This window comes from Saccopteryx bilineata, chromosome 4 (genome assembly GCF_036850765.1).
Source record: "Saccopteryx bilineata isolate mSacBil1 chromosome 4, mSacBil1_pri_phased_curated, whole genome shotgun sequence".
In the NCBI taxonomy this organism is placed as follows: Eukaryota; Metazoa; Chordata; class Mammalia; order Chiroptera; family Emballonuridae; genus Saccopteryx; species Saccopteryx bilineata.
The window spans coordinates 177,952,640-177,975,442 of record NC_089493.1 but is presented as its reverse complement, the minus strand read 5'-3'; the positions used below and the strand labels follow the sequence as shown (position 1 = coordinate 177,975,442).

At 45.9% G+C, this 22,803-nt stretch overlaps 1 protein-coding gene across 2 annotated transcripts in view; it reads right to left on the bottom strand.

Moving 5' to 3' along the window:
* Window positions 1-5,689: 5,689 nt before the first annotated feature.
* The window catches only part of GRIA1 (glutamate ionotropic receptor AMPA type subunit 1), a 307,663-nt gene continuing 290,549 nt past the window's right edge, over window positions 5,690-22,803 (bottom strand). For both annotated transcript variants that reach the window (XM_066273071.1, XM_066273070.1), the window contains exons 15-16: window positions 16,379-16,513; window positions 5,690-8,356 (exon numbers count right to left, since the gene is read on the bottom strand). In XM_066273071.1, coding sequence (XP_066129168.1) covers window positions 8,156-8,356; window positions 16,379-16,513 — 336 coding nt within the window. In that variant the 3' untranslated portion in view covers window positions 5,690-8,155. The remainder of the gene's footprint in view (window positions 8,357-16,378; window positions 16,514-22,803) is intronic.

Here is a 22,803-nt window from a genome sequence, read left to right as displayed (position 1 = left end):
GCCCAGTTCAGAACAAATATTTAACAAGTGGTAGTGGTAATGCTCATTTGTAGTAGGGCTATTCATTTTTATATCACATGGTTTTTCTAATTTGGTGTATATGAACTAATTTGTGTTTTTTTTTTGTTTTTTTTTTTGGTTATAGCAGCCTTACCGTGGCGGTTATCCAAACGCACACATATATGTAGAATCCTTATGCACATCCAAGATCCTTTGCCAGGTGATACCTATATGATACTGTTGTCAACATTTCCCATGGACCAAAAGCCTACAGTCCCCAGGGAAGGAGGAGGATGCTTTACCGTAACGGGAATGGCAAAGATGCTGCAAAGCAGCTCTGCCTCCTCATCCTGTGCTCATGACTTGATTAATGAACCCACCATGGTTCCCTTTTATTAAGTATAGACTGGGCCCAGAATCCTTCTCATCATGGTGTTTCTGATGGTACAATGCCCATTGCTACCCACAGCTCCTTCTCTGATGACTTCTTGTATATTCAGGCAAGTGCCATCCACAGGTGGCCAGCCTGTGCCCTCCTGGTAGGGTCTTTCAGGGGCTTTTTACTGGAAACTGTCATGTGGACAGATGGCTTCCTCTGACCTAGTATGGGAATTACCTTGCTGTAGGACTACACAAATTCCAGGTGGCTAAAGCTTTGCTTCTACCTCTGAGCCTTAATTTTATCAGGTATAAAATTGGGAAGGTAATTCTACCTCCAGGATTATTGCCCTAAGTATTAGAGAGCAGTGGTATAATGTGCTTATCACAGAGCTTGACACATAATCAATGCCTAAAATATCAGTTTCTTGCTAAACTCAATACATAATATCTGAATGAATTTCTTCCTCAGCCTCCTATCCCTCAACAACTTCAATTCTTTATTTCATGATGGATCAATAGTTTCCCATGTCCAGTCCACACTTCTCTTCAGTGATTTGCTTGATGAATGTGGTATCAGTGACATTAGGTACTGACCCCTTTCCACATAAGCCCTGCCTATTTTGCCCTTTATGCTCTGGCTTGTTCTGTTCTTCCCTCTCTTTTTAATTTTTTTAATTTTTCTGAAGTGAGAGGCAGGAAGGCAAAGAGACAGACTCCCACATGCACCCAACTGGGATCCACCCAGCATGCCCACCAGGGGGCGATGCTCTGTCCATCCATCTGGGTCATTGCTTCTTTGCAACTGGAGCCATTCTAGCACCTGAGGTGGATGTCATGGAGCCATCCCCAGTGCCCGGGCCAACTTTGCTCCAGTGGGACCTTGGCTGCAGGAGGGGAAGAGAGAGACAGAGAGGAAGGAGAGGGAGAAGGGTGGAGAAGCAGATAGGTGCTTCTCCTGTGTGCCCTGGCTGGGAATCAAACCCAGGACTTTCACAGGGCGGGCCAACACTCTACCACTGAGCCAAATGGTCAGAGCTCCCCCTTCTTTGAAGGCCTTTACTTCCCTTGCAGTGCAATGCCTACATACCCTCAAGGCAACACACAAATGTCATCACCTCCTTCCTGTATTTCCCCAGGCAGTAATGACCTCTGACTCCTCTGGACACCATAAAGCATTCTCCCTCTCTCATTCATTAAGTCATTCAAGAAATATTGATTGAGGATCTGTTATGTACCAGGCATGGCACTTGGGGCAGATGAGGTCCCTGGTCTTGTGAATTCATGTTCTCAATAGATAGGGAGAGGCAGACAATCAGCAAGTGAACAAGATGTTATGGGCGGTGATGAGTAATGTGAGAAAGTAAATGCAGAGCTAATCTGGATGAGGTGGACAGGGAAGGCTGTTGTGGGGAGATGGCATCTTGAGCTGAGACATAGATGCTAAGGAGCCAGTCTCACAAAGATCTGGCTGAAGAGGGTTTCAAGCCAAGGAAGTCGTAGATGCAAGGAACTTGGGATGGAGCTAAGAGTGGCATCTTTGAGGATTGCATGGCAGAAGCTGGTGTAGCTAGAAAGTAGTGATCAAGGGGGGAAGGTATGAAATGTCACCTGTTCAGACTCCCCTTCACAGGAGCTGGACACAAGGTGAGGGGGGCGTGTGGAAGACTGGACCCAGGCACTTTGCCCTTTCTTCCTACCTACCTTGACCTAGGTTATACTTATAGGTGTTTCTGTGTCTTATTTTCTTCTTCTTGACTATCAATTCTGTAAGAGATGGGACTATCACTTATTTGTCTTCTTATTCCCTGAGACATGCATCGGTGAGCCTAGGTGCTCCTTACCTGTGTTTGTTAGAAGGAAGAGTGTATAGTCTGGGATAAAAACAAAGTTCATCCTGTCCTTTGGGGGGAGGTTTGGTAGGGCTCACCTGTAGATCTCTCAACTGGCTGTGGCTGCAGAGTGATTGCAGACAGGTACAGGGCAGGGTGGTGGCCACTTCTGCAGGCAGGGCCCCCTGCTGTCTCCCGAGCCACGAGCTGTTGGCTCTGTCTGGCTGCCTGATTGGATCCCCAGCTTTGACTTCAGGCCTGTGGAATTTCAGTCCACTGCTCTTCCTGAGTGTGCTGAAATCTCCTCAGGAGGTGGTCAGGAAAAGTGGAAAGATGGGGACTTTGGAGAGACAGAGACTTGGATTAATATCTAGGCCAAGTCATTGGTTGGCTGCTGGACCTTGTGTTCTGAACCTCTTTGAGCTTTCGTTTCCTCTTACATAAAATGGGGGTGATAAATTCCTACCTTGCAGGGTTGTTTTGAAAACTCAATGAAAGGTATGTAAAATCCTAGTGTATTATCAAGATGTTAGAGTTGTCACCAGGAGGACTCAGAGTGCCCATGGAAAATGAAGCTGATAGCCAATGCTTTCCAGTAGACTTAAAAATGCAAGTAGGGGATCTGGTGTCTCTAATGGAAAAAGCCAAGTAGTTTGGAAAATAACTGGCTGTGTTTGGAGGCTGACTCATTGGTCAAGGTTGAACCCCTTTCCTGAGGAGGTACCTCTGATGATTGTATCTTATCACTAATGTCCTGTGTCTTTGTCTTCCACCAACAAAATGTCATTACAAACATGCCTGAAGGGTAAAGGAGCATTTGGAGCCCAAGTTGGGGACTGTGTCTTTTCCTTCTCTTTTTCAGATAAATACTAAAAGGGCTTTTCTCCCTGGGAACCATGGAGAATTGACTGCCATTAGGTAACCTGTGTTCTGGTCAAACACCTCTAATTATAGTGCTTTGGAATTTCCAAAGATGTTTTCATGAGCATTTCCTTTGATCCTCTGGGTGGCCTAATGTAGTGGCTCAATTCTGGCTGCCTATTATAATAACATGATTGTTCAAAGCAAAACAAAACAACTATGCCTGCACTCAAACTATATTTGGAGATGCATCTTGGGAGTTGGTGGTTCTGTTTAAAGTTTGCTAGGTGATTCCAGCGTGCGGTTAGGGTAGAGAATCACAGCCTGTTTTGACATCAGAGGTCCCATTTTTTTGAAAAGGAAAACAAGGCTCAGGGCAGTTCCTTTTCTTGCTCAAGGTTGACGTGAAGGAGGAGGAGAAGCCAGGTATTGTGAACCCTAATCTATTGGCCTTTCCACGATACCACATTGCCTCTCTGCTCCTGTTGTGATCTTGGGGAAGTAGCCTCTTATTCAAGAACTCAGTTTTCTTCTATGTAAAGTGGAATAGTGGTGAACCTCCATAGACATTCTTTCTTAGAACAGTTAGCATTTGGTAAGAAAGGAATTTGCCATCTCATTCCTCAATTAGGAGAAGTAGGTTTTAGACATTATTTCAGTGAAAGATATTCATTGCTATTTCTGTAGGGCCTTGCTGACCCCCTCTTATTACATGTACATATCAGCGTGCTGCTGATCAGATAACCAAGTAGAGCAGTAAAAGATGTGAGGTAAGGAAAATGAGAGGATACATATTTCACCTTTCATGCCTGCAGCATCTCCTTGATAGGGGTAATCTAATACTATGACGGGAATCTTTGCTTGTTAGAAATTCCTTTCATTAGCTGAGTCTAAGTGCATTGCTCTGTAACTCCCCAGAACTGATCCTGGCCTTGTCTACACAGAAAGACAGTTCCATCTCGCCAGGTCAGCCCTGAGGAACTTTCTGGGTGGAATCAGTTAATCTGCAGGGGACCTGCTTTTTAGTTCCCCTTCTTCCTTGCTGCCTCCTTGCCTGGATCCATTTTTTTTATTATTAATTTTAATGGGTGACATTGATAAATCAGGGTACATATGTTCAGAGAAAATTGCCTGGATCCATTTTAAAGGGGCTAAAGAGACTCTGTCCTCTTCTCCCCTTTTTGTAGTTCTGTCTGAATTAGTGATCTCTCATGCCCCAACAGGACAGGCTGACTTTCCCAAAGGTGTGACAAGGGTAGCTTTAACCATTTTCAGTTACCTTGGCATAAAAGGAAGATAGAGAACTGTTTGCCTGTTGTTTTCCTGACCATCATGCATCATGTCTTGGTTAACAGAGAGGTGGATAATATAAAGGTTTGGATTCGAGCAGACCCGATTCAAGTCCTGGCTTTGTCTCGGGACTTGAAGCTAGTTAATGTTATCTCTTTAAACCTGAGTTTCTCATTTGAAAGATCCTACCTTAGAGGGCCGTTGTCATCATATAAAAGGTATTAAGTGTGCCTAACATAGCAAATGCTCAGGAAGTGCTCTTCTAGCCATTATGATCATTATCCCAACTAGGTATTTGATAATAAGGTGGCAAAGATCAGTTTTCTCCTCTTGTCAGCTGCTGCTAAGTGTACCTGCCTTCAGTGTTACCCTAGATGCCGAGGTGACTGCCGGTGGGTGTGGACAGTACCTGGAGCTTCACACAAGTCTGCTAGTTCCTTTCCCTTCCCCCAACCTTTTTCTCCCTGGTAGATATCGCCCAAAATGCCACTGTTAGAGCTTTCTTAGTTTATTTTAAATCCCTGACCCCTGTTCATATGCACAGTTCCTTGGGAAAGAAAACTCTCGAAGTGTCAGTTCTTAAGCGTCAGTATCTCAAGTGTCCACAAATGTCAGATCCTCTACAGAAAGCCCCTCTTTCTTGAGTAAAAAAGAAAAGCTTTCAGGCAAGACTGGTGATGGTCATGTGGTTGGAGGACCAAGGTTTTATCTACTTAGAAGTCTGGTCTAGATTTGGTTTTCATTGTGACTCTGTGCACATCACAGATACAGCTGGACCCCAGTCTGGGGATGCTTGGGAGACATTCCCTGGGAGCCAACCAGTTCCCTAGGGGTGGTGACCATTGCACATGGCTCCTTATGCAACTGAAACTAGCCCTTGAAAGCCAAATACCACTCTTTGTCGTTTTTTGTTCTTATCCTATTTGGATGAATAACTCACAATGATCTGGTTCAGCTGAAATGACTTCTTTGAGATCTGTTTGTGAGTTATGTGTAGTGGCCACCATAAGAAAATGTGCTGGACTTAGGCTCAGCAGTAAGAAAATCACGTAGCCCCTAGAGCTCTGGCTTCAGAAATGGCACAAAAATGGAATGGACAAATGTGAAAAGTAGATAATGGATCCACAGTGATTTAATTCTCGGTGATATTTTCACTTTATGCAAATACCAAAAGAAAAAAAATAAACCTAGCTACTTGGAAAAAAAAAGAAAAAAAGAAACCAGAAACCAAAAAGAAGTACTTAGTGTTTGATCAAGCAAAAAATCCTTTCACACATCTGCCAAGAGAGTTAAAACAAATATAGATGTTAAATAAAAGGCCCAGGTACCAAAGAGCAAAATTTAATGAAAGCTAGAACTGTTAAGTATGGATTCCTGTTGAGAAAAATGTCAATCTCTTTCAGAGTTTTCCCATTGCTCTATTTTTAAGAAAAGTGTAGTAAAAATACATAATACAAGTTAACTTTTTTTTCTTGCTTTTGTTTTCCCGTCACTCCTCCACTGATGCAAAACATCTTCCACTGGAGTCTTGGACCCCCACAGAGCATAGACCCTCTTTCTAGCATAGACAGCCTCTCCCTATTAGATCATGTTACTGGTGAGCTCAGTAGATGGAGAGACATCCTACCAGGCCAAAGGCAAAAGGTCTTTGAAGCATATTGATGGTCGAGGGTTATTTCCACCTCCTCTGAAATACGTATTCTCTAATGGCTGGTCATACCAGATTCTGCAGTGGTAGGCTAAGGGCTGAGAAAAATCTGGTGAGAGGACAGGGGCCGGGGAGGACATTACTGGCAGTAGTGGAAAGTGCTAATCTGTCTTGAGGGCCCTGCTTCACGTACCACGCCCATATTGACATGTGAGAGACTGAACAACAACACTGGAGCTGCAAGGGCAAAGAGTTTGATTTGGGGACGGTTCTTTGCTATGGCTGATGAAAGAAGAACGGGAGGGACTTAGAGATGATGGGCGTCCCCTGAGGGAATCCACAGATGTGCCCACTCATAGGCAGGTTCCACAACCTTCAGTTTGTCAATTGCTAATGATAACCCCTAGCAGAGAAGACTGGATTGAAGTAGGGGGTAAGGGGACAAGCCAGAATACGGTTGTCAATACAAGCTGATGACACATGGCACGCGCTGAGTCATGCACCTAGGGGAGTGGCTGCTGGAGAGCCGGAGGCCCGCTGCACCAAGAATGAAGAGTTGGGATCTCCAGGAGAGCCATGTGCCAGGACCTGCACCCTCCCAAGCCAAGCTGCGGCCAGCCCGCTTCCCTCTGCGAGCCCTGTCACCCTTCCAGTCTCGCTTTAGGGCAGCATTGTGGTCACCATCGTGGGGGTACTGATTCTGGGCACTGGAATATAACACCTCCATTCTGTTTCAGCCAGAGGGAGGGTCTGCCACCTTGGCTTAAAAGTTGGGGTCAGGGGTCTTAAGGACCCCAATGTCATTATCAGTTTAATCCATCACCCTTTCCTCCTTCAAAAAATTCTGCCTGGAGTGTTTTACTTTCTAAAGATGACAGCATGTTATCTGACCACATGCTAAAAGAACACCCTTTTATGGACATAAAAACCCAAGTTCTCTTGAGACAGCAAAAACCCTAAGCTTCATACTCAACCTCTCAGACCTAAGAGAGGACACAATGTGGAGGGTTCCATTGGCTGTGGGCTTTGATGAAGCTTCCTTTTCCAAAATGCTTTCATTACCTTTTTTTTTTTTTTTTTGCACTTAGCTTGCATAGCATTTCCCCCTCATCAGAGGCTCTGAAGAGAAAGAGAGAGTCTATTTGCCAACGGGGCTCCTGCTTAGACGTTAAGCAAATGAGAAGCGAGAATCATAGGTGCTAGTTTCCTGGCTGTCAGCTGTTCCCAAGTCTCTACTCGGTTCAGGAGGCTAACTGCCCTTCAGCCACCAGAGTGCCTTTGGCCTTGAGCGTAGTCAGAAGGACACACTTCTCAGGGCTGAGGTCGACTCTGTGAAGAACTATACCATTCCACCTAAGGCCTATGAGATGACTCTTACACATTAAAGGAAGCTTTATCTGAGCTTCTAGCAATAACTTCATGAGTTCTCCTCTGAGTGCACACCTGCCTTTGCCCTCTCTGCCACCCTTGGTCTGAGTTGCTTTTCACGCGCATTCTCAGCTAAATCAGTGCTTAGGCAGTGCTCACTTCTTCAACAACCTCCAACCTCCGTCTCCATCCCGGGCTTGGCGCCGCAGAGTGCAGGGTAATGTGGAGAGCTCCCAGGGCGAAATAGTTTGAAGGTTTCTTTTTCCCTTTTGCTTGCTTTTAAGGTGGAACAAATCTTGAATCTCCAATCTGAAAACTGAAGAGGTATGGGTAGGGAGTTGGGAATAAGAAGTAAAGGAAGGGAGGGGCCCAACAGAACCTGCAAACCATGAATATTAGTAAGAAAAAAAATTGCACACACTAAGACACATTAACAACTGAATTAAAAGAAAACAGTCCAGTTTCCTCATTAGTGTTCTGGTGAGCTCCGTTGTCAGAGACCCAGGCTCTGTTAGACAGGGTTACTTCCCCTTATTGCAGTGCAATATTACTTATCGTCCTTACTTAGCAACGGAAAAGGGCGAAAGAACATCCAGAAAGGAAAAGGGATAGCAGAATGGTTTTCAATTCTTCAGGAAAATCTGTTGAATCATCCTCCTTGTGGTCATGGTGGTTGGTGGCAGAGGCGATTCATTGTGTTGTTTTTGGCACTGAAGGGCTTGGGATGGGGCTGGGGGAGCTCGAGCCTGCTCCCCAAGGGGGTCTCCATCAGCTCCGGTTATAATCCTGTGGCTCCCAAGGGCATCCCTGAACTGTGGCTCATGCAGGGAATCGATTGCATGGACTTGGGGAAGTCGTGGCTGACCACTCGGCCATTCTCTCCACTGCCGCCGCCACTGGCTCCTGCCCCGCTGTTTCGGGGGAGTGTCGATGTCCGTATGGCTTCGTTGATGGATTGCTGTGGGATCAAACAGAAACCCTTTTCAGGAGGACCATGGGGTTCTTCCCCGGGTCCTTGGCAATGATTGGCAAGGAGAACAAGTCAACACTGACCTTAAAATGCCACCCCTATTCTTTCCCCCACCCAACTACTTTTCTAATCCGTCCTGCTAGTTTAGACTTCCCATGAACTCACAACACTGTTGCATGGCTCTGGACAAGTCTGATCTTTCTGGAGCTCACACTGTCTGTTTCATTAGGTTTGCTGGACTGGGTAATCTCTAAGATCCTCTCTGGTTCTTATAGTCTGTGTTTTCTAAAGGTGGTTTTTCTTCATTGTATTGATAATAAATGTAGCATTGTGAACCAAGTGGAAAAGTCTGGAAATGGAATTTAGGAAGCTTGGATTTTAGTTCTGGTTCTGACACCAACTAGTTGTGTGACCCTTTAAAATCTCTGTTTGTAAAATGTGTTTATCTATGTACCTAGAGGCCTTTTTTAAAGCAAAAGTGGTGCCACTTTGTGAAATATTAATTGAAATGTTAAAAATTAAGGGCATGTTACTGTTGAGTTAAAATTATAAACTACCTCTGATTTACTTCAGGGAAAATGCTATTCTACCACTAGGAGCATGTGTTGAGGCAAGGTAGGACTTATCTGAATAATATAACAGGCAAAATGTAATTGGAAAGGGGCATGTGCTAAAGAAAATGTGAATACATTGCAAAGATCATTATCTGTCAAATGCTTCCCATCAGCATGTATAATTGTACCTCTAGGTTGAAAGTTCAGATCGATGCTAATACACTTGTGATTTCCAGAAGGTTGGGATTCTAGATAGGAAAAGGACTCCCAACAATCACCCCAGGATCAGATGAGTTAGGTGGAGTGTTCAAGAACACAATATGGGATTAGAACCATCACCTACTAGACAAGAAGAGGACGGTTCTCTTCTGAGTCCCATTGGCGAAAGAAACTTTATGACATGAAATCCAAACCCTGATCTCTTCCTGTCACGGAACTTCCCATTAAGAGAGATCCTCATAGAACTTCTGAGGTGGGGCTTGGTTTCTTGGTTGGAATCAGCACAAAGGAGAAGCAATATCTGTGAGTTGAGAGGTTTCTTCCTCTAAGACCAAACCTTCAAGGTGCATTCTATTCTCACTTCTTTGAAGCCATCCTAGACTGCGCCAGCAAGTGCTGGCCGCCTCACCTCAGTGCTCACACATCAGACGTTCTCTTGTACTGGGTCTGCTTCCGGAAGGTATGTTTCATCTTCTTTAAGGTAGCTAACTATTGGGGGGTGGGGGGAGGAGGGCCATGTCTTCTCATTCCTTAACTATCTCCCAGAGTGTCCAGCTTTTAGCTAAGTGCTCAACTGAATTCTTGAATTTGTCTAAGAAAACCCAACCACCTAGGATTCTTCTTAAAAATTCTATGGCTTTCTCCTTTGCATAGTTTAGTGACCAGAGAGGAGTGTCTACCTATGTGGCCAGACAGAGATAAACAGGGCAATTTTGATCCAATTTTTGTTCTTTTTGTGAAACTTTGATGGGAGTATCCTCTTACTGCTGGCAATTCTGGCAATGGTTTTTGATGTTATTTTTTAAAAAAAAATCAGTGATTCAGACAAATTTGCCCTGTATGGTGCTCCACCCACACTGGTGCTGTCTTCTCCTCCAACCCCCAGAGCTGACATTCACATTCTGCCTTGGTTGTCCCCCAGCTTGGACCTGGATTGCATTCTTCTAAGTCAAGGCCAAGTGAATGCCACTGTAATGCTCTATGGGGGAAATGTGAAATGAAAACACGAGTGAATAATGGTTACTTATTCTCACCTAAAAATGTTGAAAGGAAAATAACTTTGTATGTGTCTGAAACACATGGAACCTTCTACAGATTAGCTTGAAATGTCTATCTTCTATGAATTTTCTCTGCCACATCCCTTTAATTAAAAAATTTAAAGTTCACACTGGATGACCTTGGGCTTTGTTTCTCAAAAGGTTTCACGCATTCCTATAATATGCCATTGAAGTGGGTGGTACTTGTGGGATTTATCTTAAAGGCAAAGTGAGACGATACAGTTCATCACTGTCTTATCAAAGTGTGAGAGAACTTAGCCTGGCATGAAGCCGGAATCCCCAAGATTGTCATTGAGAACTGGTTTCTAAGGAAGCTGAGGGCTTCTCAGAGGTCAGGGACTTCATATACCTGTGGGTAGTGGGTACTACTTGGTTACTGTCTTCTTTCTACTACATTTATGGGATTTCAGGAGAAGAAATGAACAGAGTCAAAAACTTTGGAGTTGAGAGAAATAAATGCTAAACATGACCAGATCACTAATTCTCAAACTTGGCTGCACATTGGAATCACTTGAGGAGTTTTGGAAACAAACAAACAAACAAACACTGAAACCTGAGACCTAGTCTCAAGGATGCTAACTTGATAGGCGTGGTACGTAGCCTGGACAGCATGAGTTTTAAGACCTCCCCAGGTGATTCTAATATATGATATAAGCAAGTTTGAAATACATTGATCTAGTTTATTGTCTTCACTTTACAGAGAAACTGAGGACTTGCTGAAGCTAACAGTACTGGGGTCTAGTGCCTTTTAACTGTGGTTCTTCCTATGCCCTGTAGCTAAGCTGTCATACATGGATGCCATTTCCTCTGGGAAATGTCATTCTCCCTTGTCCAGTTTTGACTTCCCAGCCAGCCATTCTTAAATTTCTTCCTTAGAGTTATTTTGAAAATTGATACTCAGGGAGAAAAGGGTGAGTGAAACGTCCAAATTTGGGTCTTCAGAGATTCGTTTTATTGCTCTAACGGTGATCTCATCCTGACTTCTCAGTGGCTTGTTTGCTTTTCTGAGAAAAGTCTGCCCAGCCTCTGCACGTCATAAGACACCCTAATAAAAGCTCACGCCTCAGTAATTCAGTAATGACCTCATCCTAGCACGTGTGCCGAGAGCCACTGCTCGCTGGGGTGGACGCACCCCCCCACACACACTATCAAGTCTCTCAGCTGCTCATTATTTCCACGGAAACATGCAAAGCCTCAATTGCTGAGGCTTAAACATGGCCTGTGTTAGACTGCCACATGCAATTATGAAAGGTCAGTAGCTTTCTGGGGTTTGGAGAGACGGGATTATTTTCCTTCGGGAGCAAGGCGCTGAATAATAAAGGCCCTGGTTGTCCTTCACATCAGCTAAGAACTCAGGTTCTGGTCTGTTTTTCTAGGCTTAGGGAGGAGATGGAGGACCTGAGACTTGACTTTATTTGGAATTTGTCTTAGAGTATATATTTTTGCTACTAAAGGACAATTTAAATTATACACAAATGTTCTGGTTGCATCCGAGTCCCCAATTCTCACGTTTTCCTCTTCCCTCAGTTTTCCTAGCTCCCTGGCCTTCTTCTGATTTCTGGGCAAGAATTCTGGTCTTTGGGTCTCTGACACTTGTGCCTCCTTTGCCAGCAAGTTAATTTCCCCTGGTTAATTTCTCTTATACGTCAAACCCGTTAGACATCCCTTTCTCAGCCAAGCCTTTCTGGCCTGCCCCAGTCCTCATTCCTGATCACGATTTGACAGCGCTGGGCATTTTTCTTCATAACACTCACTGAACATGTGTAAGGATTTGTTTATTTTCTTTCTTCTCCATGAAACTCTCAGTGTCCTGAGAGCAGACGCCAGGTCTGTGTTGCTCCTGACTCTATCCCCAGGGCTGAGCGATGTCTGACATCCAGTGGGCTCAGTAAATCTGTGAAAGATACTCTGGCAGGTCCCTTCCCATTTTCCCTGTCACACTTACTCTGTGTCCTGCTCATGTGACATCAAAGGGGAAAGGAGTTCAACAATGCACAAGCAGAGGGTTACATCCCACCGGTGGCCTCAACGCCTAGGTCAGTAAAACCTAAGGACAAGGGCTTGCATATTATTTTCTGTACAATGTGGCTGGGACTTGAGGGGACGCACAATAGGTGCTGAAAATTATCTGCAGCCATGTGGCCGGGGAGGAGAGAGTAATTAAGAAGTGGCTTGGCCGGTACCCAAACCTAGACTTTGTAGAAGCTATGTTGGTGGTCTGATTCCTGTTCTTCCAGTTCCTAGCTTGTGTGACCTTCTTAGAATAAGCTACTTAGCTTCTCTGAACTCCTATTTCTTCAATTGTAGGGCTGCAAACACAACATGCTACAGGATGAATGAAAACATGTATAGCACTTTGAGCAGGGAAGTTACTAAAAAGATGTCTTCCTTTTCGTTTTTTTCTCTCTCTCTCCTTCTTTCTCTTTTCTGCCTCCTTTTCTTCTTCTCCTTCACATTTCCATCTGGAGTGTGGAGAGGCTCCTTGAATACTGTTGGGAAATGGAAAGCGGACCCTGAACGAGGTTTCGTAGCTCAAGGCCTTAAGAGTAGGCCAAAAACAATGATCAAAGAAAGAGACAATAGAGAAGGCTGTTGCCAAAAGCCCTTGACATGTCAACATGGGCCTCTGGGTGAGGTTGGGGGCTGCGCTTCTGAAAAGAGCTAAGTGCCTCTGGAGAAGGCAGAGTGCAGAATAATACGAAGAACTGCATGGCTGGAGACTCTGTGAGGCAAGTGGAATGTGTTCCACTTATCTCCTTTAAAGAAGAGAGGAATTGATAGAACTTTGAAAATTAAGGGCTAGGTTGGTTAATAAAGGGAGGAGAAGTATCTTTTCTGCAACTGGGAGGTTAAAATTTCTATTAGGACCTCAGTGAGTTCTGTAGAAATCATGCCAACAAATGGAACTAAAGGTAGATGATTGTGGTGGAAGATCTTGGATTAATGATTCCAAGAGATTCTGATGTTGGACTCTGAGAAATTCAACGTCTTGGCAAAGAAAAGAAGAAGAATGACTCCAAGAAGTTATAGCATGACTCAGTGGCCATTTTTAAGGATTCTTGTCCTAACCTGAAGATTGTAACTTCAGTGGTGCAGGTCAACACGGTCCAGTTTTAAGAGGATCCCAGTCGTTAGTCAACTGGGTACCACTGGCTGGCACTGACCCTGATTAGTGGAGCATGGTAATCCCACAGGTAATCCCATCTGGAAGTCCAAGAGGCTTCCTGCTTGGTGGGTTCCTGGTCTCATCAGATATTATGCGCACAAATACTGTGGCCCAAACCACCTTGGAAAATGCTTGTGCTACCAGGCCAGGTGGTTTTCAGGGTTGTATTTGCTTAACCTAACAGTGGCATCTTCTTATGCCTTCCCTTATCCTCAAGAAATCTTTTCCTCTAGCTAGAACCCCATATTAATTGTACTAATACTTGCCCTATGCGTGTGGGATGTCCAAGGGAAAACCAGACACAGCTGCTTACTTTGAGAAACTTGCAATGTATATAGCTCAAGAAAACTTAGACACGTAAGTAAGGACAATAAATAATAAGTCGGGCCTGCTAATAATAATAAGAAATAGTGTTATTATAAATTCTAGTTAGCATTGTTATTACTGAGGGCTTACTGTGGACCAGACATTTTGCCAAGCTCTTTATATCTTTTTTTGTTTCATATAATCTTCACAAAAATTTTATGAGATATGTACTACCCCCAGCTCCATTTTCAAGAAAATGAGGATCTGACAGCTGTTGAAACTTGTCTAAGATGACACAGTTAAGAAACAGAACAAGTGGGATTATGCTCAGACATCTGGGCTCCAGAGCCTATGCTTTAGACCAGTGGTCCCCAACCTTTTTTGGGCCACGGACCGGTTTAATGTCAGAAAATATTTTCATGGACCGGCCTTTAGGGAGGGATGGATAAATGTATCACATGACCGAGACAAGCGTCAAGAGAGAGTCTTAGACAGATGTAACAGAGGGAATCTGGTCATTTAAAAAAAATAAAACATTGTTCAGACTTAAATATAAATAAAACGGAAATAATGTAAGTTATTTATTCTTTCTCTGCAGATCGGTACCAAATGGCCCACGGACCAGTACAGGTCCACGGCCCAGGGGTTGGGGATCATTGCTTTAGACCCTCATAGTGCTCTGTGTCCTGGGGGAGCAGCGAGAAGGCGCTGCTGTGCTGGGAGCCAGTCCCGGGCCAGCGGTTTGGGTTATGGGCCATGTGGAGGGTGTTAGAGAGTTGTAAAGGTTGCAGTATACCTCGCTATTCTCCTGTTCCCCTCTTTGCCTCTCGAGTGGCTTTTCTTCACTTTGGAGGGTAAGTTAGGAGAGTCTTTAGGCTTCTATTTTGGATGTAATAGGCAAAGAAAGCTTTGTGTGGGTTCTAGGGGACCTCGTTGTGTTTAGCCATGCTCCTTGGGGGTCTACACTAGGTTTAGGTTCTAAGGACCATGCTTTGCTGTGCTTTGTCCTTGGACCAGGTAGTGGGTGAGCTGGTCAAAGGTAGGATTGAGTGTTTCTAGGACCCCAGGCCAGATACCATGACACTACCATCTCTTAACTGTCCCTGTCGTTATATCTTAGGAAAGTTGGCTTTCACATGGGCTCTATGGACAGAAGACAGGGAGAGGCATCAGCCTGCATAAAGGCACAGGGTGGAAGGATGCAGTGGGTAGCTGGATAGAGAGCGTGGAAGGAGAGCAGATTGCCTGGCTGGGGTGGAGGAGTGGGTGGAGCATGACGGGGAGATGCTGAAAGCCAGGACAGAAAGCCCTCCTCCCTGACTCCCAGTCCCTGTGGCCAGAACTGAAGACACAGTTTCCAAATAGGGGAAGTGAATGTCCAGCACTGTCTTCTCTAAGAGGGACCCTAAAGGTATGTGTAGAGCTGATGGCCCAAGCCAGGGAGAGGCTAGGCAGGAGACTATGGTTGTAATCCAATAGTGCATTTGCTGAGTTTGGGAGCACTTGAATAGTGTAACATGGGCATCTTAGGGTGCTTTTTAGGGGAGCAAATCCTACCCATGACTCTTCTTAGTCTTGTTTAGGGCAAGGTAACAGCCTAGGGTCCATAGCTCAGAGTTCTGGCACCTCTCTCTACTTCTAATGGTTTGAATCCCACTAATCCTCCCTCTTAATTTCTGCCTCTTCCTGGAAGACTTCTCTAATCTCTTTTTCCTCTATATTGCTATAGGCTTCCTATTCATACCATAGGTTGTTTCACTGACTAATTTTTCTGTGCCATTCTTCACAAAATGTCACAGGTTACACCTCAGTCCTCTCTGCCTCCTTAGGATGTCTTGCTCACATGATTACCATTTTTATAAATATGTATTTTCTTATTGAAGCTAAGTGATGAAATGTGAGGAGCCTTAGAGGTTATTTAATCCAACTCCCTTTAGATACTTGAATTTATATCTTTGCCGAGAGTTATTTAGCCTTGACTTGTAGGCCTCCATGTGTGGGGTGCTTGCTAATTATGGGGACAGTCCACCCCCTTTTTGGGTAGCTCTGCAAGAAAGATAAATCTCCTTTATTGTGTTAACATCTGCTTGCTATAGCTTTTGGGCAGTAGTTCTTACTGTATACCCTTTGAAGCCCCACAGAATTAGTCTGTTTCTTTCCCACCTGCGAAGTCTTCCTACATTTATAGATAGTTCTCAGAGCCTCCATAAATCTTTCTTCCGGTTAGTTGCCTTCAGTTACATTTTATATGGTTTGGGGATGTCCAGTTAAATCTCATACCCTTCTCTGTGCATGACGTTCTTTGCCAAAGTTTGTCTCACAAGATGGTAGCTGGGAGAAGAACTACTTCATCAAGCATGGCAAGATTATCCATTTTGCAGAGGGTAGACACCCTCTTTCCTGTATTGGGAGCTATGTTTCTGTTAGTGCAAGCTCAGCAAGAGTCTGCCTTTGCAGTGATCACTCTTGCTTCATGCTGTGTTCCCTGTCCATGTCAACTCCTACCCTTTATAATCTCACCACTCCATCTCTGGCTGAAGTAGTTCCTTTCTTGGGCCTTATATTTACTGTCTTCCTTCCTTCTTCCCTCATAGCTGCCTCTTTCCCTGTCACCTTTGGGCTGACCTCAACCTCCTGTCACTCCCACCCTTTCTAGTAAAGGGACTCTCAGGAAACCCAGCTGTATGACACAACAGGTTAGGAAAAAGGCCTGGGAAGACGATGCCACCTTCATCCGCTTGGACTCGCTACGGGATTTGTAGCAGAACTCGATTAAGGCAACCAGCATGGCTAGCCCAAGTCCTCCGATCAGGATGTAGAACACGCCCGCCACATTGCTGAGGCTCAGAGCGCTCGTCTTGTCCTAGGAAGAGGAGCAGGGAAAGGGGGGAGGGGAACAGAGTAAAGTGAGCCAAGAGGCTAGAGACCATCTAAGCAACAGCATTTTTACACACATACACTCAATCCCATCACCCTCTTTAACATTCATAATAGTCAGGCTTTTTATTCGCTAACAGAGTATTAAACATTCCCCAGAAAAATGTGTGTATGTGTGTGTGTGTGTATAACAATTTCCCAAGCATCCCTGATTATGTTTAATTTATAATTACATTCCTCCCCCCTCCTAATGCTTCTTCTGGGGTGAGAAATGCCACAAGAAATTTAGGGCAGCTTCTCCCAGGATCTGTACCTTTGAGCTTACTCCATTCTTTCAGAAGACTGTCCCTTCATTTCCAGCTCAGTTCCTGCCCCCATCCCTTCTGTTGCTCAGCAACGCATTTGCCTTGCTTATTATTTATGTCTCTGAGCATTTTCTGAGAGTTGGTACTTAAAATGAACTTTTCCTTAGATGTGCATTTGATTTCAATTTAATAGGACAGTTATTGTATGCATAATAAAGGTCTACCAATGTATACCTTTAACTTACTGCTCTGAGTCCTAATTTAGGGGGAAAAACTGGGGGGCTTAGAATAGTAAAAAGGCACTGAGGTAGAAAAATGGCTCTATTAAGTCCTAATAATTATGCTTTATTGGTGTCATTTTTCTGTTGGAGGCGCTTGCTAAAACACACCCTAGGCAGACTCAGGTGGCTGCATTTAGAAATCTGTTGCCTGTAGGAAAAGATGGTTTTGGATGAAGAGGGTCATGGAGCAGGGTGCATGATTTCTAGGGGTCTGGGGACAAGTACCCATGTCCAATAGAAGGTGACAAAGCTTACATTGTTGGGACCTGAGGAAGGTTATCAGTCTGGTGTCATGATCCCTAAGTCCTGTCACCTCCGGTAGAGTTCAAAAGTGGGGACTGAGGGAGCACATCTTCCCAAGTGGTGAGAACAATGAAATAAAACTGGTGGTCATGGTGGCAGGTGATGGCGCAGGGAGAGAGGAGAACTGTTCAGTGAATTCTCAACACGGGCAAGAGAACATCTTTCAATTCTGAAATAATACCCATCCCAGATGTCATGATGGCTCTGCCACCTTTGCTCATATTGTTTGCTCAGTCACAACAAGTTTCTCTTTGAACTAAAACGCATGCCTCAGGTGGTACAGGCACACACCATGGTTGCTTGGTGGCACTGGATAGGATATAGCTTTTATATCTCTCTTTGTGTGTGTGTGTGTGTGTGGGGGGTTATTTGTTTTTTGTTTTGTTTTATTTTTTTTTCAAGTGGGGCTGTAGGCATGCCATGCAAAGGGCGAACTGTCTTGCCCTGGGGACTCCTTTGACATCTGCCTATTGGAATCTGGGCATGTGGAATTGGGTCTGTTTTTGACCAAGTCATTGACCTCTGCTGTCGTTCTACTGGGTGCATTGTACAGGGCTGAGCAGGGCTGAGCTTCAGGGCTGCACTGGCAAGAGTGGCTTGCCTTCCCTCCCCGGGAGCAGCCTCGTCCAGCAGAGCTGTGGGATTATCTAAGTCACACCCCTTCCGTGGCTTCCCGTATTGCTAAAGCAGATGGCTCTTGCATATGGGTTACACTTGGCAAGGCATATTCTGGCTTTGGAAGCAGCGGGAATGATTATTCAAAGAATTTTTCTCGCTCTGGTGTAATGGTTTGATAAAGGAAACGTGCAAGAATGATTATGGCGCTTGGTTCAAGAGTTGGTTGAACAAGTAAATTCCCATTTGGCATGAGTTTTTGGAACACTCAGAATGTCTCCCTGTTAGTTGTTCAGGAGGTCTGTAAGTCGGCTTCTGGAGCGGACTTGGAGTCCTTGGAGGAACTGTGGTTAGTAGAAGTTCTAGAAAACTCTTCCGTGTGGGTAGGGCTCGGGGTGCGGTGGGGAGGCATGGTAATGCATTGTCAGCTCACACCTTGGAAAGGAGGAGTGGGGACAGTGACGTGCTGCTCGCAGGGAGTGGATGGGGACCAGGTCGAGGGGAGGGGCAGACAAGAGGCTGGGCAGAAAGGACCCGGTCCTGCAGGCGTTACAAGCTGACCAGCCTCTTGAAAGCTGAAGCACACCACACCTCTTCGGCCACCAAGCCTGTTCCTGTGTCCTTCCTCATGGTTTTTTTCAAGTTCAGCTTGGTTGTAGATTACTTTCAAGGATAAGGGAGTGGTGGCCATCATTTCTTTTTGTTTGTTTGTTACAATTCTCAAAAAACCCCAAAAGCCTAAGAGGGCATCTGCACCCCTGGCTGTAGAAGATGGAGTGTCTACTTCTGGTATATCTGGGCAGGAAGCAGGGCTATGTATTCATGTGGAAGTGGGCATAGAGGACATAGTCTATGTAACTGCGGGGGGAGAAAAGGCCGGTGGCTGAGCTCTTGATTATGCGTGGACGTGGAAAGCATCCCTCACCTCTGAAGGAGGTCCCTGGCCCATGCGGATGGCAATGTGTATGTGTGTGTGGGGACACATCCCGTACCAACAGAGAGGGAAGCAGATGAACTGGGACTGCCGCCTCTTGCAGAACGCACAGTGCCAACACAATTCTGTAGTGGCCAGTGTCAGGGAGAGTCCAGAATCAACAGGGCTCCCGGGTCCGATCACCAGCTACGTCAGCAAGTAGACTTAGCTGTGGCACAGCTGTCTGAATCCGGCCCAGTTTTACAGGGTGTGGACTGAAGGGCTGGCGTCGGTGTTTTCTTAGCCCATGTGGTTGAGGAATTTACATGTAGGCAAGGTTTTCTGATGTCCCTTATGTGTGCCGTTAGGTTTTTTTTATAGCACTGAATTTAGTTCTTTCAAAGAGGGCCCAAGGCCACGGTCTCTGTTCAGTTGCCCTTACTGACTCTTTGACTCGCTCTGTTGGCATATGGTGGGATTTCCTAAGGCACAGACAACAATCCCTTTTATTTAAGGACCAGAGCTCTGATTCCTCCTCTGGCCCACTGTCTCTCTGCAATAAGGGACCTCATCGCAGACTTGAGTACAGACACCTATGTTCATGTTACGTGGGCAAGCTACAAGCTACGGGCAGGGAAAGGGGAAAGGCGGCCTTACACTCTTCCGAGCCCCCCCACCCCCGGAGGACCACATTCTCCTCCATCCCACAGCAGCTGCAGTTCCAAACGCCAGGCAGCTTGTTGGTGGGAGTGAAAAAGTCACAACTTGTCTTTCACCAGGAGGGGAGACAGAGAGTGACAGTACTGAGAACAATGGCAGGTGAAAAGAAAAACAAAAATTTCGTCTTTCGGAGTTGTTGGGCTTGTTGTTATGGTGATGAGCACCCCCCCCCCCATTTGTTCTCCTTAACCTGTTTTCTTATTTGTTGCTTCCATCATGTAGAAGGGGATGTTTTTTCTTTTTCATATTTTCCCCTGTTCTTTCCACCTAATGGGGGACGGTCCCAGACTCCCTCCGGGTTTCTGAGCTAAGGTTCCTTCCAAAGATGTGGGGCTGGCTCGACTTTCTGTGAGGAGGTTGGAGCCAGGCCTGAGGCTGAGAAATTTGGAGGTCTTTGAAAGGGCATGTGTAGAAAGTTCTATGGAGAAGTCAAGCCTTTGGCCATAACACCAGCCCCTCCCACCCTCACGGAGACTGGGCTGCCCAGTGTCTACGGCCTGTCAAATAAGGACCAGCCGTGCGGGGTTCTCCAGAGGCTCCCACTGCTTCTTATCTTCCCGGCAAGAGCGTGCACTCCTACGTAGCAAAGGCTGCGACTTCTGCTCTTCTGGCCCCTGCATTCCACAGGAACTCCGCACATTTTCTGGGGTGCATTCAACTGGAGTTTCAGGGGCTGCTGCAAGCCTTCCACCTGCTGACCTGCCTTTCAGGGCCATAAGAACAGTCCAGCCCCTCTTCCAGCTGTTAGCCTTTCTGCTATAGTGGCCTTCCTCTTGTGCTTTTCCAACTCCTACAGTTTTGCCCTGTGGACCATTTTCCTGAGCAGTTGGCGGCTATTTCCTGGGAATGAAGACTGAGTGGATGGCTAGGCTTAGGCATTAGCTAGGAGAAAAGTGAGAAAGCTATGGGGAGATGGATTTGATTCAACTAAAGGAGGGTGTCTCCACTGTCCGAAGGTGGAATGCCCTACTGTGGACGGTGGTGAGCTTCTCAAACGTGGATGCATTCAGGAAGAAGCTGACGAGGTCATCTAAGGGATTCAAGCACTGGGCAGAGAGTTATACCAAGTGACTTTAAAACACTTGTCCCAACTCCAAGAGATTTGAGGCATCTAAGGATTTCCTAGAGGGCCTGGGATCATGCCTTTTATAAATTCTCCCTAGAGACTAACCTCTCCAGGGGACGCAAAAAAGGAACTCATGTTAATTGGCAACTTCTGCTGTTCCATTTCTAATCTAGGCCAGTTCCCTAGCCTGCATATTTTCCCCAAGAGCAACCCAGGATGAAAATTGGCCCATCCTACTAATAATTGGCAAGGCAGATGCTGCACACGTGAGGGCTGTGGGGGCGGCTTTCCTGAGCAGTGTGTGCGCTCAGGGGCCCGCTGCTGTACAATGCACCGCAGAACGTCCTGCCTCCAGACACGGTCGCAGCACAGAAGTCAAGGAGCTGGCATGGCATGGGTCGTGGAGGGGAACCCAAGGACTGGCTGAGGCTGACGCCTCTCCCCCAGGGGGAGGAATTTCCCAACACAGAGGCACCAGTCTGAGGACAGGCGGCTTTAATTGTGAACTGAAAATCTAAAGGGACTACGCATGGGAGAGCAGGAGTCTTGTGTGTCAGGAAAACCGAGCCTACTGTTCCCAGAGGTGCTTCTGGCTCGCGAGCCCAAAGAAAGAATTTTAAAGGCAGGGTCTTTGTGTCTGGGCCCATGGCGGAGACCTTAGGGTGTGTGGCTCAGGGACACTTGGCAGGACTTAGGCATTTCCACATTCAGTCTCTGATCTGGGTAAGTACTGTGTGATGGACATGTCATTTGGAAACACACGTAACTCCCAGGAGTTGCACCTGAAGTCCCTGGTTCTCTTTAGGCCATTGCCTGATCGGCCTCAGAGACCGGGAACCCTGGCGCCAAGCAGGATTCCAGTGGAAGCCCGGGCCTCCACGGTTTAGGGGAGATGGAATGAGTTCAGAATTTCTTTGTCTCAGGGATTTTGTCCCCATCTCTGCCCTGCTGACATTGCCTCTTGGGCGTGTCTTCAGTGTGGCAGCCTGCACTGGGCAGGTGAGGGAGTGAGTCGAGCATGGCATCACTGGATGATTCTCAGGTCTTTCCAAGTGGCAAATGCCCTTTACCTGTGAGGGGGCGCAGGGATAGGGGTTTGGAAGGATACAGTGGAAGGACAGAGTGGGCAGTTTGGACTCCTTTTGCCTTCTAGGCCTTGCTGGAGGAAGGGGTGGACGGGAGAGTATGTCCAGGGTGGATGGACTTTGCCGGTGAAGGGGACTGCGGCATCGTGACAAGAGGAGGGGCAGTGAGGCGGGGAACCTCAGCTGAGCTCTTGTCACTGAGTCCCTGGGCCATCTTAGGAGGGGGGCGAAGTAAACGTCCCCCACCTCTGGGTGCTACGGGAGACGGCATGAGAGAATCCGGAACTAAATGACACTGACTGTGAAGCCAGTTCATTGTTTCCTTTGCAGTTCTCTTTGGACCTTTCTGTTGAAGGCAGTGACCGAGTCTCAGTTTGGTGCCGGTCTGCCTAGGACATCTCTCTATTGTTTATCGCTTTCCCTTTTCAAGAGAGAATAGGCCTCAACTGCAACTATAACTGTGATTAAAAATGTTTTATTTTCATTGTATTTATTTTGGGGATGGCCTTGTCCTTGGCAGGAGATATAGATTTTCTACTTATGATAGCAGCGCTGCTGCTACTTTTTATATGAACCAAATTAAAGTAATAGCAAAGGCCATAGATTTAAAGGGACACACGAAGCAGATAATAACACAGGTGTTATGCGAGTGTCCGAAGCGTTGGCAGGGTGGGGTCGAATCCTCCAGGCTCTCTGTCATCTCTGAAGCCTACAGTGTGTAATACAAGCAATGCCCTCGAGTCATGGACTCTCTTTCCTGAACTCATCACCAATTTACACTTGGACCCGGAGGGAGAGGGCCCCCACCTGGCGGCCAATGGCCTTGGAGTCTGCAATCCAAGTGGCACCCTCAATTTAAGCATAAAAGATGGCGCCGCTATGGATGATAAATCTCTGTACCCTCTGCTTAATTTCACTGTGAACTTATAACTGCTCCAAAAAAAAACAAGTCTCTTAGATAAAAAAAAAAAAAAAAAAAGATGCCCGA